Genomic DNA, 18,441 nt, shown 5'->3' on the forward strand with positions numbered 1-18,441 from the left:
ACCGGACCGGTGAGTGTCTGGTTCCAAGTTGAACCGGCCGGTCCGGTTCGGTTTTTAAAACCGGGAGAAGGCCTGGAACAGCCCAGCTTTAGGCCCAGTTGGGAAAAGGTTGAGCCCAAACGCCACGCCTGCCTCTGTTGTTGAATCAATTCATTCCATAATTTAGGCCTTCTTTTCTTTGGGTCAATAAAAAGGGATGGAAGCCCATCAGAATAAATAAATAAATCTGAAAATAGTTAAAAATGAAAATTGAGAAATGGGTTTTGTGGACTTGCTCTCGAGCTGAAACCGGATTTAATATTGGATTCTCACGAGACTTTCTAATTTCTATTTTCCCTTTATTGGACTATGTTTAGAAAATTATGCATAAGTCAACCTTGTACATGTGAATTTTCTTAACATGGTCATGCGTAGGGGGGAATCGCCAATATGGAATCGAAATGGGGGATCAACTGTACCATAGTAACCTCATGACGTGATACTAATGGCTTTTGAATTAAGATCGATTCCAATACTTCACCCGAAAATATCCAATCCAGTTATCGACCCGAACAACTTCTTTTATTTTCTCGCTCGTGTATACTTGGCTATGCATAGCTGTTTCAATTCTAATAGCTAATTATATGGTCTTCCTCTATTCACCGAATCAATCACACATTTGAGCTGGTGGTACACGACAGGAACAGTATTCTATGCACGTTGCACTGTGCGTGGAAGTGGCCAAGACAGATAGACGCGCAAAATCTTTGGCAGAGTGAGAGGAATGATTGTCGTCCAGTCCGGACATCGCACTGAAATTTAGGAAAAACCAAACCCACATGTTGAAGTGACAGTTCAGGATCCATTTTCAAAAATCAACAGTTCTGATGACGCCCCTTTTTCTTCTCTCAGGCTCCTCAAGTAATTCCTCTTGGTCTTCTTGTGAATGGTCAAGCTCAAGATCTCGCGAAGCACCTCGACAACCCGCTTCTCCATGAGTTCGCTATTGGGGTCGAATTCTTAGTGAGTTACGGCGAAAGGAACATTCCGTAACAGTTAGGTTGCCTTAGTTGAGACATCACGATAATTTATTAATAACCCGACCTAACTTTTTATTCAGTAAAAAAAAAACACGTTGCCGCTGTCGGGGACGTTCCAAGGTTAATAAAAGTAAAGTTCTAGCGCGCCTATCTGCATATATGTATGCATCAATTGCAAACACATTCATGCATGCAGTCAGGCAGAGACTGTGCGTATAGTAGTCCCTAATAAGATATTTGTCGTCCTCTGTCAGTCCCATCCCTAAAGTAATCGATCGTTTCCTCTGAGGAGAAGCAATGAATGTGTTCTTTTCTGTCAGACCCCTCGCATATATTAATGTATATGTGCGTGTGTTTGACTGAAACAGTAAAATATATGAAGCGGATGTATATATATATACACATAATAATTGCCTACAATTAATATTTCATCAAGGGTACAGTACGGTGATCAATACATACACGCTATCATCTGGTTTTATATGCGACTTTCATAGTGAAATTATTCGTATCTTTAATCATTAGATTTTTCATTTGCTTGGATTAAACTCATAACATCCCCGTTAAAAGTAGAAAAAAAAAACTCCTTTCTCTATGCGTGTATGTGTGTGTGTATATATATATATATAGGTAGTGGGTGTTGCCATAGTAGAAATCAAAGCACGAACGAAAGCCTTAGTTTACGCAGCAAAGGTATGACATCTGCGTCTTGGTCGAAGATCAATCTGTCTCTGCAGAGCGTCAAAGATGGAGAGGCCAACATGGAGATGATGATGATCGTGTCGGACATCTAAACGAAGAATTACATTCTTTTACGGCATACATGGGAACGTCCAGGCAGAGTTTCTTATATATACATTTGTTCTTCATTATTATTATTTTTTTCTCGTTCTTCTCTTGATTCATATCTTATTCGGAAAATTTATGTCTACTTGAATTAACAGTGTCATAGCTTGCATTTTGTAAGTCGATCCGTCGACTCTACAACTCAAGAAGAGATGTAAAGATCTTTCTTCAAGTGACCATAATAATAAGCTCCATAGCCGTTTTTCCCCTTGTTTTGCTTCTTTCATTTACCTTCTTTTTTTTTTTTGGTGAATTCTTTCATTTACTTCACTTCTATATGCTCCCCCTTCATCAGCAATACAAAATGAAAGAAGTTCCGTGAGAGCTCTATTCTGGTTCTGAAACAAAGTACTTGGGGTTCTCTCGTAACAAAACTGTTGGGGTCGGAAAAATCTGATATTGATCACATGCAGGCCACGAGCCTCGAGCCACCACGAGCGACTTGCAAAGAGGAGAAGAACAGGTGGGAATTTCAAGTTTCCTCTCCGATTCTTAAATGAGAATGTATCGAAGAAAGTTGTAAGAATTGAACATAGAGTTTAGAATTACCTGAATAGGTAATTGTAGAAGTGTCGAGATATATATCGTAATTTGTATAGAATATTTGATTGCACATAATAAGTAAATGTACTTTCCATATGTGTGATTAAAGAAAGAAAATATCTCATAAAGATATAATATATATAGATATATATATATATATGTATCATAAGAATGTTTTAGAGATAATACGAGAGATATAAAGAGACATAGGTAGAGAAATATGTTCAATAAGATTTAATTATCCAATTTAGAATATCGATGTGGGCCTAGGACAATAAGTTGGGCCTAACGAATCAGGCCAATTTACTTGTCACTAACATAAGTCCCCCAGTCCCATGAGCTCGAGCTTCGAGAGGTCGCGAGAGTAGATCAGCGTCGCACGGTTGCCATCGTGATAAATGGTTCTGAGACATGCAATCAGGAAACCTGCAAAAAGATAACCTTCGTCGTTAGATAAAAGGCGAGGAGACTTAATAGATAGACCTCCGCTATTAAATAAGCGGAGGGTGCTCTTGTTAAATAAGGAGGCTCGTAGACTGGACATTCCAGTTAAGTCTTTTCAGCGTTTTCAAATCCGACCCCAATAAGGTTTAACATAATTCAGTCGACTCATTATGCTAAATGATTAGATCGTTAGGTCAAAAAGTTGCGCTTTTTTGTGTTTTCAAATCTAACTCGAGTAAGGTATCACGTAATTCAGTCGACACCTTATGTTAACTAATTCGATCATTATAATCAGACTATTTCTAAAAAATACTTTTACCCCAACTTTTATTTAGAAAGAAATTACGTAATAGATGTACTAGATATACAAATTATGATATATGTAATATTCTTTTTTGAAATTTTAGTCCGTGAGTGCAAAACATTCCCCCCCTCTCTCTCTTCTTAAAAAAATTTCGTTCTTTTGTCTAATATTTTTAATCTTAGTCCGACAATGTAGTTATGTAACCTAATTGATCCACGAGGTCAAATGACCCAACATTATTTTGATTGACAAGTTATTCCTTAAAAAATGTAATGTGATGTTTTATGCCCATATAGTGCACAAGGTTTTCTAATTTTTTCTCTATCATTATAAGATTTGACACGATGTATTTTATTCTATTCGCTCTGTCTATTTTACCTTATCATAAAGAGGTATACATATATCGTATACTTCATTTTTTTTTTTATAAATATTCATTCACACACACAAAATTTCTTCGTCTATATTGCATATTTCTTAAGAAATTATACTAAATAAACACATACTTTTTGAATTATAAGTAATATTGTTTCTCCCTTTATCTATATGGGAAGAGCCAACAATGAAAATTAATTTCGTTATTAATTTATTTTCATAGACTTATAACAGGCAAACATTTTCATTTTTTAAAAGTCCATCGTGCCTTCTTTTCAATATTAATATTTTCAAATCTAATTCGTACCTCTCTTTTTATGAGTAAAACAAAGCTTTTCATTCAAGAATTAATCCATTTAATGAATTCAAAACACACGCTAGCAAGTAAAAGCAAATGATATCATGTATAATAACATGATACCATTTAAAAAAAAAGATTATTTACCATTAATAGAGAGTTCATAATTTTCATAAATAAGTTTTTTTATTATTAATTCTAGTTATATAGTATATTGATTATTACGAAAGCCATTTTGATAAATCAAGAGCTAAAAACAAAATTTCAACCGGAGGCAACGCGCGGTGTCACCCCTAGTTATGGTATTATATCATATCTAATGGACATTTACTTGTTAGAAAACATAATGATGAGCAAATTAAACATAATATAAGTCTAGATTTTGGCATTTTCATGGGCAAAAAGTTAATACTAAATTATAAATTAATGAATTTGATATTATAGAGGTTATTCATAATTTAGTATGTTTATATTTAGGTATATAATATTGTACACATTAATGTACGAAAACGACAAGTCAATCAACTAGGGGCTCTCAAAATTGCTCAAATGCTTATGAGGCAGATTTTTGTAAAAAGAACAGAGGTCACGATATCGTGGAGTCTACTTTAAATGCCTATAACAGATAGAAGTTAAGTGCAGATCATCATCATGAAGAAGAAGTCCTTTTTTTTTTTTTAATACATGTATGGTCATAATGAGTTTTTGAATAAGAGCTTTTTCTAAGAATCATATTTGCATGGAGGACATATAATAAATACTTCGCTTCTATCACAGAACGAGTCTTGTAATATATCACTTGATATAAATGTGAAATTAAGACACGAGAAGGAAAAGTATCAGTAGTACGAATCGAATTTGAGACTTCTTAAATAGTCAAAATTGGCGACATGGAGATGATCATGTTTCGGGCAACTAATTAACAAAGAATTACATATGAATTGGATTCTTTAATGGCATACATGGGAATGTCCAGACAAATTTTCTTTTATTTTTGTTCGTTATCGTTCTTTTCTCCCTCTTTCTTGATTCATACGTTGTTACTCGAGAGAATGCATATGACTACTTGAATTGTCACAGCTTGCACTTTGTAAGTCTTTCACCATATAAAATCGACTTGACAACTAAAGAAGAGATGTAGACATCTCGTGACTTTGATAATATGTTCCATTAGCTATTTTTTTTCCCATTATTTTGTTTCTTTATTTCCTTCTTTATGTTCCTCCTTCATCAGCAATACGAGTTCGTGACCCACCGGAATTACCTCTCTTGTTGCCTGGCGCCGGTGTCAGCACAAAAATAAGACTCACTCAATAAAATTAAGGGCATCTCGTGATCTCACTGAAAAATATGCATGGATTAACATAAGATGCTCATTGTATTATTGTGAGGAAGGGAGTTCAATGCAATAGTACAAATCGCCCATTCGGAACCAAAATATTCGATTTTCGATTTATTGCCAGTTGGAGCTCCCGATTCCCTTCATTTCGCTTTTCTTAAAACTTCGTAGTAGGCCAATCACCGTATAATTAATAATAATCTAATAAGGGGGGGGGGGGGGGGTGTGGTAATAAAAAACGACTCACTGTATTGTTGTGCTTGGTCTGATTGGTCTGGCCCAGGGCTCCAGTGTGACTTGGGCCAACGAAATGGCAGGGGTCAGCCCATAGTGCCAAGACCAGGCCCATAAAAATGAATTTGAAAAAAAAAAAAAGAGAGTGGAAATGATAAAAATAAAATAAATTGGAAGCAATTATTTTCTGCGAAAATCAGTCGAAAGGAATGGAAGCAGAGAAGGAAGAGAGAGCCGAAGCAGAGGAGGAGGAGGAGCTCACATGGAATCGGGAGACAGTCCCCAAAGTGCTGAAGATCGTCAGCATGAAGCTCCCTCGGAGAGTCCTCATCTCCCTCTTGTTGGTCAGCCCATGGCTTCATCGGGCTCTCGTCTCCTACCTTCCTCTCTGGCTGGTACTGAATCCGTCGAGCTATCCCCACTGCCCAAAATCTCCTAGCGTGAAATTGAATCGAATTCTAATGTGGTCTGTTGCTCGCCTGCAATCTCATTCAGGTCCTTGATTTGAGGGAGACGTCCAATGCTGGAATTCGGCTCGTCAATGCGCTTTCACTGGTGAGACTGTTGGTGGAGCGTTATCCTCCGTCGAGTGTTTGGTCGATATCGTGTTTTGATTCTAAGCTTGAAACTTATTTTTTTGTTGGATGATGAAGTGATTGCCCCAATGCTGTGCCTTTTTGAGGCATTCGGTGCTTGCTTGTTGGTTTTCTGATGGTGCTTCCGTGGTTTTATGCAGACGAGATATCGATATCTCAAGCAACTTAACCTCGAGTTCGCACAAGGTATTGAAGACGAACACTTTGAATTACTTAAGAACGAGGTAACATATCTCTATAAATCGAAATTGCATTTGCTCTTAGTTGATTTGAGATAGACTTGCTTCTGACATGCGATTACAGGTTCGATTGGAATTCAGATGTTCTTAGTCTGAACACGGTTCTATGTTTATTAGTTTCCTTAGCTGCAAACTTGAAAGAACAACAACATTCTTTGAGGAAGTGTTAGTGAGAGTGCCCTGCTGAGCATAGCAATGCGGCTGTCTTATACATCTCCGAGCAGTTACATTTTCATCCTTTTGTTTATGCAGTGTTCGGAGTCCCTTAGATATCTGGAAACTTTGAATCTGAATGGTTGTCAGAAGATTTCAGATAAGGGGATTGAAGCTGTAACCAGTAGTTGTCCAAAACTTAAGGTTTTCTCGATATATTGGAATGTGAGGTATGTTGGGTTCACTTGATGCTGATACAAACTGGTTCTTTAATTTGAGATCTCAAGCCACCATAGAGATAGTTGTGAGTTTGACAAAATGATTGGAGCTGCAGGGTTACGGATATAGGTATACAGCATCTTGTGGAGAACTGCAGACTTGTAGTTGATTTGAACTTAAGTGGCTGTAAGGTACATCCATCACTTCTCACTGATTGGCATAAGATTGCTAATATCGCTGCATCTTCTTATTTGTTATCTTCATGGGTTATCATTCATTGGACTATCTTCACGTGGCAACTGCAGAATATTTCAGACAAAAGTATGCAATTAGTTGCTGAGAATTATAAAGAATTAGAGTCACTGAACATTACAAGGTACACTGATATCTTGCTTGGCTTGCTTACATATGTTTGCTTAGGAATGAGTGAAGCTAATATGAATTATGGATTTCTATAGCTATTGGTTGTTTATATTTTATTTGATGATATGTGTATTTTATTTGTCATGCTATATGGTTAAATATACAAAATATATTATACATACATAAATATCGCGATAGTATATTCTAGATACCCCGATTTATACATTGTGGAATACATTCTCCCTAGAGCACATCCCATTTCTAGATGATTATCGAAGAAGTATGGCTGAACCATTGCTCATGCACCAGAGACCTGAAAACTTATCTTAGTAATAGTTTCTGCATTTGTCAGGTGTGTCAAGCTGACAGATAGGGGCGTGCAGCAGATATTGCTTAGCTGCTCCCATCTCCAGAATCTAAATCTTTATGCCCTCTCCAAGTAAGATTACTCATACACCTAAATACATTGTAATGCTAGCAATTACTGCTATTGTGCAATTATGTAATCGAGTAATATTGTTTTTGGCCAGCTTCACTGATAATTTATACAAGAATATCTCGCATTTGACCAAATTGAAATTCTTAGATCTATGTGGTGCCCAGGTAAATCTCAAACTTCTTGAACTTATTATGCTTGTGGGTCTCTTAAGATCTTAGTAATTTTGATGAGATGGTTGATGTTGCAGAATCTATCAGATGATGGACTGACATGTGTATCTTGATTTTGCAGAATCTATCCGATGATGGACTGACATGTATATCTAAGTGTAAAGATCTTGTGGCTCTCAATTTAACATGGTAAACAGATCTCATATCACCTGTATAGACGCTTTTCTGAGTTAATATACTTCTTTGAGGTAAAGAGAGGATCTATTTGAAATCTATGGAAATCGTGCTTACTTTTCACAGGTGTGTATGCATAACTGACAAGGGAGTTATAGCAATTGCCGAGCGCTGCAACTCTCTCGAGTTTCTCAGGTAAATCCTGGTACTCCTGTCAAAGACGGTAGTTCTAATAAAACTCCTGAGGCTTTTATAGTCAGTTTACAACACCTAACGGGACTGGTACCTAGTAATTGATAGTTACTGATATGCACATAAGATTTCTCTCTCTAGGAACCCCGTCTGGAAGTATTGAAGAACATGTTTGGTGTAGCTTGGGAATGACGAATCATAATAGAGAGTTAGAGAGTTATGAATCATAATTGAGTTGCCTAGCCATCAATCTGATACAGAGTTTAATGAGCAAATTAACTATGGAGGGAACTAATGTATAAATACATAGATGTTCGCTTAGCTGAGATGTTGGTGAAATAATTTCCAAGAATAAGATGAACTTTCGTTGATATGTCAGCTCTAATGCAGCTTGTTCGGGATAGTCGGAGTGACAGATAAGTGCCTCGAGGTCCTATCCAAGACCTGCTCGAACACACTCACCACACTTGACGTGAATGGATGTATTGGCATCAAGGTGAGTTGCTTTTTATCAGACCTATGAAATTTCAACTATAATAATCTACTTTTTTCAATTGAAATGACACCAACACTCACTTTTTGGGGCAAATCTAACTGCAGAGACGGAGCCGTGAAGAATTGCTCCAACTGTTTCCGCATCTCGTGTGTTTCAGAGTTCACAGCTAATTCTGTAACTCGTAAGGCTCCAATGAGTTCGATGAAAAGGATATTTAGCTGAAAACTTCAAGCTACAACTATCTGGGCATGCTCCATCAATTGGTTGGAAGGGGTTTGAATTAGTCACACAATGTTCATAAGTCGAACAAGCGGACCCTCTCTCTCCGATCATCATTGCATACAGTTATTTTCAGGAAATATGGCCGTAGAGCTCAGAGATAGACCCCCCCTTGTATCAGTTCAAGTTGCAGGGTATAATGGTATTCTTGAATCTTTGGTGTTGTCAAAGTGCAGCAAAGAATCCATTATCGGGCTTCTGTTTACTCGCAACCTATTGAAGTCGGGTTTTAACAATTTAATAGCTACGACAAAGTTTATCGTTTTCTTGTTCAGTATAAACATAAGCGGATGAAATCTTGAAATAACCTTCTATGTTTTGTTCGTCCTCTGGTATCGTCTCAGAATATGGAAAGATTTGTTTGGACATTAGCCCATTTTCCAGAAACAGAGGGAGTCCTGCCGAGCAGCAAGTTCCTGCCAACTGAAGCAACGATTCATAATTGCAAGTGCATAAAGACATACCTCGGTCACGGTCCATGTTTTACAGAGGTTTTTCGGGAAACCAGCATCATCATCTCATCACAAAAAGTTGATCCGTGCTGCAGTAGTCCGTTACCGGTCCATCATGGAAACCCGGAGAAGCACCCCTAAATATCACGTCACGTATATCATCATAGTAATAAACTACGAAGAAACAGCAGAACATGGCTGAGGGAAGCTAACAACAGAGGAGACGACGTCGCTTCGCCATGAATGGGATGGGCGAAGCTTCATCTTCCCCAGTTTACCCGCTTCCTCTAAATACTATGGTTTTACTGAACCTCCTCGCTCGTCCAGAAGGAAAGCTTGCAGAGTCCTCTCCCTCCCTCTCTTCCCTTCCTCTCTCTCTCTCTCTCTCCCTCCCTCCCCATTATTTATCCCATACATACTGCTAGCCCAAGTATACACTCTTCTCACTCCCTTCCCCCTTCTCTCTCTCTCTCTCTCTCTAAAACCCTAATCATTCAAATCCCTCTCATCTCTCGCCTCTATCTCTCTCTCTCGCGCGCGCGCGCTCTGCAATCCTTCGATCTTTCACTTCGATCTGCTCCAATCACTTCCACCTCGAGATCTCTGCCTTTCCGATTCTAGGGTTTGGGGATGGTCGATTAAGGCTGGCGGTTGATCCCCTCCGCTAAATGGCGGATCCGCCTGGAGCTGCTGACAGAGCTGGTGGTGGTATCCTTGAATCTTCCGACCCAGCGCGCTGCGGAGACGACCTCGAGAACTGAAGCATGCTGAGCGTGGTGCGCGTCCATTTGCCCTCCGATATCCCGATTGTAGGCTGCGAGCTGACTCCCTACGTCCTCCTCCGCCGCCCTGACAAGTCTGTCACCACCGATGACGTCCCCGACTCCGCCCCTCTCGATGGCCACTTCATGAGATACAAGTGGTGAGTTGACTCTGGCGCGCAAATGTCCTGTGATTTTCTGGCTTCAATTCTACTTGTGGACACAGTGATAGCATTGGCTTGGACTCGAAGCTTGCAATATTGAACTTAATTCATGGGCCTGCTATGAACTCCTTCGCTGAGAATGACATGATTGGGCGCGTTTTTAGGATAAATTGGATTCTTTGAAGAAAATGGGATGAGTAATATTCAAACACTAACTAACCTGGTTGCAACCAATCCCGGGCCTAAGTGCTAGGTTGCTTCGGTTTGTGAGGGTTGTGGTGGGATCTACTGTACTTTGTCTTGCACCTAAGAGCTGTGGGTGGAGTAGTTGAAGCCGGAAAGTCAGTTTAACCTCGAAAGTCTATCTGTTGATAATAATGATGTGCTCGTTGCATCGATAATCATAGCTCCGTAAAGTTTTGAGCTGAGGATTGAGATCTGGGGTAGACTAGTTGGAGTAAAGCACAGGGCATTGCGAGTTTGGTGATTGCAAACTGGGGTGTCCCTTGTTTTTTGGGCTTGGAGTCATTTTGATCCTTAATCCAATGGCAACTGCGACTCTGTAGTTGCACTATTCATTGAATACGCAATCATATTCTATTATCTTCTCTTCGCAAAAGCTAACTTTGGAATTGCCATATCATTTCATGTCTTGCACTTCTTACTGAAGAGCTTATTTCTACTTTGCTAACTGCAGAATGCATTGAAAAAGAAAAAAAAAAAAGAGGAAGCAACATCAGACTATAATAGATGCAAGTATTTAAATTTTAATTTACTTACGAATTCTATGTTTTTCATTGTAGGTATCGAATACAGAGTGATAAGAAAGTTGTGGTCTGTAGTGTTCACCCGTCTGAGCCGGCCACGCTGCAGTGTTTAGGCTGCGTGAAGGTCAAATTACCTGCTGCCAAGAGTTACCATTGTTCTCCTAAGTGCTTCTCAGATGCATGGCAGCATCATCGTGCACTACATGAACGTGCTGCTAGTGCTGTAAATGAAAATGGGAACGAGGATGAGGAGTTGTTGGGACGGTTTAGTAGTTCAGGATCAGGTGTCTTCAATGTTAGTTTATCTGGTTCTGGGTCAAGCGCCAGTCTCACCAACGGGTCAACACCTTTATATCCTGCAACAGTTACACAGAGGAGTGGTGGTGAAATTTTATATGAAGTGGGCAGGTCTAAAACTTATACACCAACAACTGAAGATACAGGCCATGTTTTGAAGTTCGAGTGTGTTGTTATTGATGCGGCAACAAAACTGCCTGTAGGACCTGTCAGCACACTACTAACTTCTCGTGTTATACCAGCTCCCTCACCTAGTCCACGAAGATTGATCCCAGTTGGTGTTGATGTGATTGGACACTTGGATGCTGATGGTCGTATTTCATCTGCTGGGACCTTTTCTGTGCTGTCATACAATATATTGTCTGATGTCTGTGCTACCAATGAGACGTACAGTTACTGCCCCTCTTGGGCTCTTTCTTGGCCTTACCGAAGGCAGAATCTGCTGCGTGAAATAGTTGGTTACTGTGCAGATATTGTTTGTCTTCAGGAGGTACACAAATTTTACTGTCTTTCTCGGCATGGGATTACAACTCTCTGCGCTTGTGACTTTGAGATTGTTTATTTTTATTTGTGGGCCCAAGCAGTTTAAATACATGTTTAGATTACTCAAATAAGAATCTTATGAAAGAATAATTGGTAATTGCAGTAACAGCAGCAGCATTAGCAATGACCATGATGAATAAATAACGTAGTGATTGTTTTGGTAGCACTTCATGATCTGCATAGAACTATAAATAGGGCATAGTGATGCAATTGTTACAGTTCTGTACAGCTTTTTTTCTAGAAGGTTTCTACAATCTCTCTAGAATACTTTATAGGACTTGGCTGCAAACAATTTTAAGGCTAAATGTGGATACTATAAACTTGCAGAGCAGATCAGTTATGGTGTTTGTCCACATTGTCATTTTTCATGTAAATAATTGAGTTGAATTTGATTTTTTTCCTGTAAGTTAATTGATAAAGTAGCTTCTTTTCAGGTCCAAAATGACCATTTTGAGGAGTTTTTTGCCCCTGAACTGGAGAAACATGGTTATCATGCTCTATATAAGAGAAAAACAACCGAGGTCATCAAAACCTACTTGTACTGTTGGTTCTAATGAATAAAAATTCGAGGTTGAATTCTGACTTTCTTTTCATTTGCAGGTTTACAGTGGGAATATCATTACTATAGATGGCTGTGCTACCTTTTTTCGGCGAGACAGATTTGCTCATGTCAAAAAATATGAGGTCTGGTCGCAGCGTATGTATTCTTTATTTTTTCATTTTATTCAAACTAGGCGCTAAAATAGATGTAGTTGTTTGCAGGTTGAATTCAACAAGGCTGCACAATCTCTAACAGAAGCTTTACTTCCAAGTACACAGAAGAAAACTGCTTTGACTAGATTGGTTAAGGTAACTTTAGATAGTCTTTTTAGTTCTATCCTTAACTTAGTGCATTTGTAATTGTTGGGCAATTTTGAATATGATTGGATAAGTAGTGAGTGCATGCTCTTCTTTCCTGTTCATAGGATAATATTGCCCTTATAGCTGTTCTGGAAGCAAAATTTAGCAACCACGGAGGTGATAATCCAGGAAAACGGCAGCTCCTTTGTGTGGTAAGAACTTTTGAATTAGATGATATATATGCAGATCTTGAGCTTCTGAGTTTTAACTATTCTACTTATTATTTGATTATATATTGCTCCCCCCCCCCCCCCCGCGGGTAAATGTTCCTGGCTTATTATCCAGTGAAGCTACTCCTTTTCACCTTATTGTGCTATACAGCCTACTGAGTTATTCCTTTGAATGCTATGAACAATAACCTTATGAAAGAGTAATAATTATGCAATAATTCTGCTTCTTTTTTTTTTTAATCACAATGAATCACTTCTGATTATCAGTTATGACTTTATTGTGCGTTGCAGTTTGATCATTCCAGCATGTAGAGCATTAATGTTCATAATATATCCTTCATCTCCAAGCCCTATGGGGGTGTCTGTGTTTTTTCGTTATCTTTGTCACGGCTATGTTAAGAGTTCCTGCGGAGGAACTTTTACAATCTATGATATTGTTTATAAAATATGTCCTCCTGGCTGTGGGGCTCTAAGTAATTTAATTTTAGGAATTCTTCAACTAATTAACTTATAAGTAGGCGCCATATCTTTACAAGTATGGGCTGCTCAGTCCCACTTGATTGATCTGTATCAATTTGGACTCAGTTAATTCTTTTTTAAGCATCTTGGTTCATATATCCTTTCGGTTTGGGTGCAGGCCAATACACATGTTAACGTCCATCATGATCTGAAGGATGTGAAGCTTTGGCAGGTTTCCATTTTTCTCTCCATTTTTTTTCTTTCAAAGTTTAGTATAGGCCTCTTATCTTTTTCAGGCATCCAAAATTTCGTCTCTTTAAACATAAGTATGTGTTACCAGGTTCATACTCTTTTGAAAGGATTGGAAAAGATTGCTGCCAGTGCAGACATTCCCATGATTGTTTGTGGGGACTTCAATTCAGTTCCTGCAAGGTTGGTGTTTACATTTGGCACAAACTGATTTCTATTGTAAACTATCTTTAGCTGATGGATTACTGATGGAATGCACATGCAATTCTGCTGATGGGACTTATCTGCAGCTCTACTCATTCACTTCTAGCCATGGGAAAGGTTGACCCATTGCATCCCGATTTATCCATCGACCCACTTGGGATATTGCGCCCAGCTAGCAAGCTGGTTCATCAATTGCCACTGGTAAAGAACCTATTCTAGGATGGATATGTAAATTTTGGATTGCACAGTCTTGAGCAAAATGGACATGCATTGAGATATACGTGCATAGCAAAGTTTCGTGAAAAAGTAGCTTATAATTAAATTTATTGCATAGAAGGCTTCAGAAAGGATGAAACAGAGAAGTATTGGTTTGATTTAGTGCATGGGCAGTTTAGCCTGGCAAACCAAGCATAAGCAAAAATTAAGATGAGGTCTGTGCGTTCCCTCAACACTCGTTATCGTATTGGCCTGGAATGGTGCTCTTACAGCACCCAATAATCTCCTGGATGAAAGTTAAGAAGTTGGGGATTTGTTGCTTTTAATTTTTCATGAAGCAGCTTTTCTAAGGCCATGGAATCGTGGGATTGCAGGTCAGTGCTTATTCGGCCTTCGCAAGAGCTATTGGTCTTGGTTTGGAGCGGCAGAGGAGAAGAATGGACCCCACTACAAACGAACCCTTGTTCACCAATTGTACCAGAGATTTTATTGGGACCCTAGATTACATATTCTATACAGGTGTTAATCTGCAACATCGTTCTCTGCTGTAACATTTTTCTTAAAAGGACCGACAAGGTTTGCTAATAGATGAAATTGCTAACCTCTGTGGCTGTAGCGGACACTTTAACGGTGGAGTCTCTGTTGGAGCTCTTGGATGAGGATAGCTTGAGGAAAGACACAGCTCTTCCTTCTCCAGAGTGGTCATCTGATCATATAGCACTCTTAGCTGAATTTCGCTGCAAGCCTAGACCTAGACGTTGACAATTTAGGTGGGCATGTGATTGTTTGATTCTTGTCATATTCCAATGATTATCTTCATTTTCAGCTTAAGGTTCTTTCGGTGAGGCATTTGAATTGAAATTAGTTGGGAGTAACTCGTTCGCTGAGAATGGAGAAGCCTTTCTTTTGATGAAACTTACCACCACTTCAATTATTTCATATAGATATATAAATTGCCAAATCACCGATATATAAAGTACATGCACTCTCTTTTTCACACTGATTCTCTCAAATTTTCCCTTAGTTAACCGAGGTCTAACGCCCCAAGGTTTTTGGTATGCTATTTATGCAGAATTCAGTTCACTATAGGTCATGGCTGGATATACCTAAATGGAAAAGAGAGGATTCAGACCAGATGGCTTGCATTGTAAGAATGGTGTAAATGCGAGAATCGCCCGTTGGTTTCCCAGGTATTTTGGCATATGGGAATCCCTTATGCTGCTATGATCTGCTTTGTATAATGCCACCTTTTGTCGTATAGGAAAAGCTTCCGGCCATAGGGATGCCTCACCTTTTCTTCTACCCTAGATTTTTTCCCCCCCTTGATTACATCGATAGGGTATTTGTTTGGCGAATGTATGAATGTCCACTAGCTCGATACGAACTAAAGCCTTCACTTCAATGTACTCGAAATTCCAGGCAAAGAGCAGAGTGGTTTGATATCTGTGAAACCTGAATGCATTCTTTCTTTGAGAATTGCCATCTGTGAAACTCAGAGCGCGATGTTACCTCTTTTGGGGGAAAAGGGTGAACCCCTACAACGCTTCTCTACTCTATCAAATCAAGTCAAGCCCATCTACAATTGTTCAACACCGTGCCTCATCTCCGGGACTATATTATCGAATTAACCTTGTACTCTCTGCATTATACCATGGTACAACATACTAGGTAACAGCTGACTGAAAAGTAAGAGCTAGAAAATTGAAGTAGCATAGCAGGACACGCCGGAAGCTTCCGTATCAAAGAAAAAAACTGAGTTCTTTAAAATAGAGGGAGGGATTTTTTTGTTGATACCCCGCTTTTTCCTACAAAGCTCCAAGGCATTATCCGATCAGACCGATCACTAGCAAAACGGACTCGAGATAGTATCGATCGAACCGAACCAAACCAAACAAGTTACTACATATATATATATATATTTATTTATTGGGTTATAATTAAATGATGTTGCATCGAAATTGCAGTTTACACTTTACACGAACCTTTTTTTTTTCCCTAGTTAATTTTTCCTACCCTCACCTAAAAAAAAGGGGAAAAAGAGAGAGAGAGAGGAAAATGGGAAAGATCGTCAGCCCAAAACAAAGCCGAAGAATATGATGCCATATTCGGCCCACGGTATGGTCTGGGCTGGGCCCGAAACCGAGACCGTTTAGCAGAGAAACCCGCGAGCCCAGACGCGCCACGTGGAGGAGTTGACAACGCCAGCAGGTGCCGGGGGTTTTAGCAATCGAAGAGTTGAGTAGCTGAGCCGGGAGTGGCGTCCTCTCTCTCTCTCTCTCTCTCTCTCTCTGCCCCCCTCCACGGCTCTTTTCTTCTTCTTCTTCGTTTCTGCGAGAAGCGGAAGCTGAACCAGCGATCGAAGTGCAGAGGAGACGACATGGGGACGAGAGAAGTTTACGAGCAGAAGCTGAGGAGGGGAAACCTCTATCACGACCCCACCATAAATCCCGGCCTCGGCTCCCCTCGCTGCCCCCGCTGCCTCTCCCTCTTAGACCCCACCTCTGTAACTATCCACCCATCTCTCTCTCTCTCTCTCTCTCTCTCTCAAGCTCGATCTCTGTGTAATTGAGTGTTATCAATTCACTGAATTGATTGATCGTTTCTTGTGCTGATGTGCCCTGTGTTTCTGCGATTCAGGACAGGGGAGAGTGGACAATCACTTCCGTCCTCCATGACGCCACTGCCGTGGTAATCTCTCTCTCTCTCTCTCTCGGCCTTCTTCGCTTCCATTGAATCAATCCCGTGATCATGTCGTCTGTGGAATGATATGCTTCCAAAGCTGTTTCCTTTCGTATTGAAGCCGAAAGAGTAGTTGTCGGTCTTACTCTATCTATCTATCTATGTCATGCTTTTTCCGCATTGAATCCTCAAGTGTTAGATCTGTGCAAAGTAAAATCGGGTTGGGATCTGTCTAGTTGCTTTCATCGGTATCACGTGAAGCCTTCGGTTACTATCTTTTGCTGAAGTTTATGCTGAATTCGGTTCGCAAGAAACATTTTAAAATCATATTTTAATTTTGAAAAAGAGTGATGTAAATGGTTATGTATGGGGTCCGCTCTTTGAGTTTGTATGAGTTATGTGATTTTGATTTTGAAAAAGAGTGGTATAAATGGGATCATCCTTTGACTTTGACTTTATATGAGTTATTTTGTTTCGTTGTCGGTAGAATTTTGTTTTGTCGTCAGTAGAATTAAGTTAAAGTAATTTGAATCCAAACAGAGCATTAGCTTCTGATTCCGACTGATGCTCTCTGTTTAATAGGCTGGTTCCGGGCTCGGTGCAATGCTCAGTGCAGTTTATGGCATCAATACAGGTACCACTTAGCTCATTGTATCCGCCGATCCCATGTTCCTTTTTCCCAACCCTCCCTTATTAATTTATCTTTGTTTTTATCCCCAAAAAAACTAGGGATTCCTTTCCTTCAGAATCGCCTTAGGGGACCGAAGTGGCTTCCTTTCGCCGTTGGGGTGCGTTGTTTTATCAAACTCTTGCTATCATTTGTTGGATTCCTCTTGAAATCTCTGCCTTTATCAAACTCATGCTGTCATTCATTGAATTCCCCTTGTATTCCTTGATGCAGCTTCCGCCCCTCCTGCTGTTTTCGGGAGCCAGTGCTGCATTCGGAGGTACTTGTATTTCAGTGTTCGTCTACCATGATGTTCGATTATCAAAAACGAAACGACCTGTGTTTATTAACGTAGATGTTACCTAAGCTCGGATATTTGTTGCTTTGCAGGTTATGCCCTTCCAAAGTTTGCTCAACTCAGTGTGACGTCTTACTATTCTGCCTCGAGTGCCTCCCACTACTGGGTTTCGCTCCTAACGCGGCACGTTGAAGAGGCGCATACTTCCCAAGCAGCCCAGCAAGGCAAGCTCCAGTGATTCATCCCTGGCATTTCTGTAGATTCTACTTCGATCTGATTTCTCTCCAATTTTGTAAGCAGCATTTATTCTTGGCTCTCTTCTCATTCTGATGTTTATCGCCGCTCTATGTGCTAAGGTTTACACACTCGAAAGTGATCTAGCATGTACATTGTTACATGACTGTTCTTCTTTGGTTTTATTTCTATCGTATCACGAGGATCTGCAGTTATACGTGATTAAGTGATGCGATGCGACCTTCAATAATGACCCATTATAACTAGTCCATGACCGCGTGACGTGGTTCTGATTTCCTAACGTCAATGGATTCGTTAGTTTTCTTGACTTGGGAAACCAAGCTATTTTCCAAAAATTCTAGTTTAAACAGACCCATTTGGATCATATGATGTAAAACGATATTTTTGGATTCGCTCGTTAGCTATGGATGAAGAGAGCTGATAGGAAAACTAAAATGCATTAGAACAACGAGACTGCTTCCCCAGTCGAATTTACTCATGTCTTCACTCGATTAAGGACATCAAAAGACACGAAATAACAGAGACCAAGGTGAAGCGAGACCCTGGAGACTAATCCAAGTTCTTTGTTAATCGATTCGAATATCATATCATTATTTTAGAATGTTCAATTCGGGTCACAGTAACAGGTTCCTGAGGGA

The 18,441-nt window shown here is 39.6% G+C and overlaps 3 protein-coding genes and 1 long non-coding RNA gene across 4 annotated transcripts; 3 read left to right on the plus strand and 1 right to left on the minus strand.

Moving 5' to 3' along the window:
* Positions 1 to 5,581: 5,581 nt before the first annotated feature.
* Positions 5,582 to 9,045, plus strand: LOC116194594 (F-box protein At3g58530). The gene is made up of 12 exons (XM_031523444.1): positions 5,582 to 5,797; positions 5,898 to 5,957; positions 6,139 to 6,222; positions 6,490 to 6,620; positions 6,725 to 6,800; positions 6,915 to 6,985; positions 7,325 to 7,411; positions 7,503 to 7,575; positions 7,703 to 7,770; positions 7,882 to 7,950; positions 8,338 to 8,443; positions 8,548 to 9,045. Exons 1-12 carry the CDS (start codon positions 5,612 to 5,614, stop codon positions 8,611 to 8,613), a joined length of 1,077 nt encoding a protein of 358 aa, XP_031379304.1. The 5' UTR covers positions 5,582 to 5,611; the 3' UTR covers positions 8,614 to 9,045.
* Positions 6,643 to 9,317, minus strand: LOC116194596. The gene is made up of 2 exons (XR_004154465.1): positions 9,187 to 9,317; positions 6,643 to 6,908 (listed from the first exon to the last, which is right to left on the minus strand). It is a non-coding gene; the product is annotated as an uncharacterized LOC116194596 (long non-coding RNA).
* Positions 9,318 to 9,511: 194 nt separating this feature from the next.
* On the plus strand, positions 9,512 to 15,386 carry LOC116194593 (carbon catabolite repressor protein 4 homolog 1-like). Its single transcript, XM_031523442.1, has 12 exons — positions 9,512 to 10,096; positions 10,903 to 11,653; positions 12,141 to 12,227; positions 12,307 to 12,390; positions 12,469 to 12,555; positions 12,672 to 12,758; positions 13,414 to 13,467; positions 13,576 to 13,667; positions 13,775 to 13,889; positions 14,279 to 14,423; positions 14,521 to 14,674; positions 14,977 to 15,386. Exons 1-11 carry the CDS (start codon positions 9,939 to 9,941, stop codon positions 14,664 to 14,666), a joined length of 1,806 nt encoding a protein of 601 aa, XP_031379302.1. The 5' UTR covers positions 9,512 to 9,938; the 3' UTR covers positions 14,667 to 14,674; positions 14,977 to 15,386.
* Positions 15,387 to 15,992: 606 nt separating this feature from the next.
* LOC116194595 lies at positions 15,993 to 18,029 on the plus strand. Its single transcript, XM_031523445.1, has 6 exons — positions 15,993 to 16,407; positions 16,542 to 16,592; positions 17,166 to 17,217; positions 17,313 to 17,371; positions 17,485 to 17,530; positions 17,641 to 18,029. Exons 1-6 carry the CDS (start codon positions 16,282 to 16,284, stop codon positions 17,784 to 17,786), a joined length of 480 nt encoding a protein of 159 aa, XP_031379305.1. The 5' UTR covers positions 15,993 to 16,281; the 3' UTR covers positions 17,787 to 18,029.
* The last annotated feature ends 412 nt before the right edge of the window (positions 18,030 to 18,441 follow it).

The sequence above is a fragment of the Punica granatum genome, chromosome 2 (genome assembly GCF_007655135.1).
Source record: "Punica granatum isolate Tunisia-2019 chromosome 2, ASM765513v2, whole genome shotgun sequence".
NCBI classification, from domain to species: Eukaryota; Viridiplantae; Streptophyta; class Magnoliopsida; order Myrtales; family Lythraceae; genus Punica; species Punica granatum.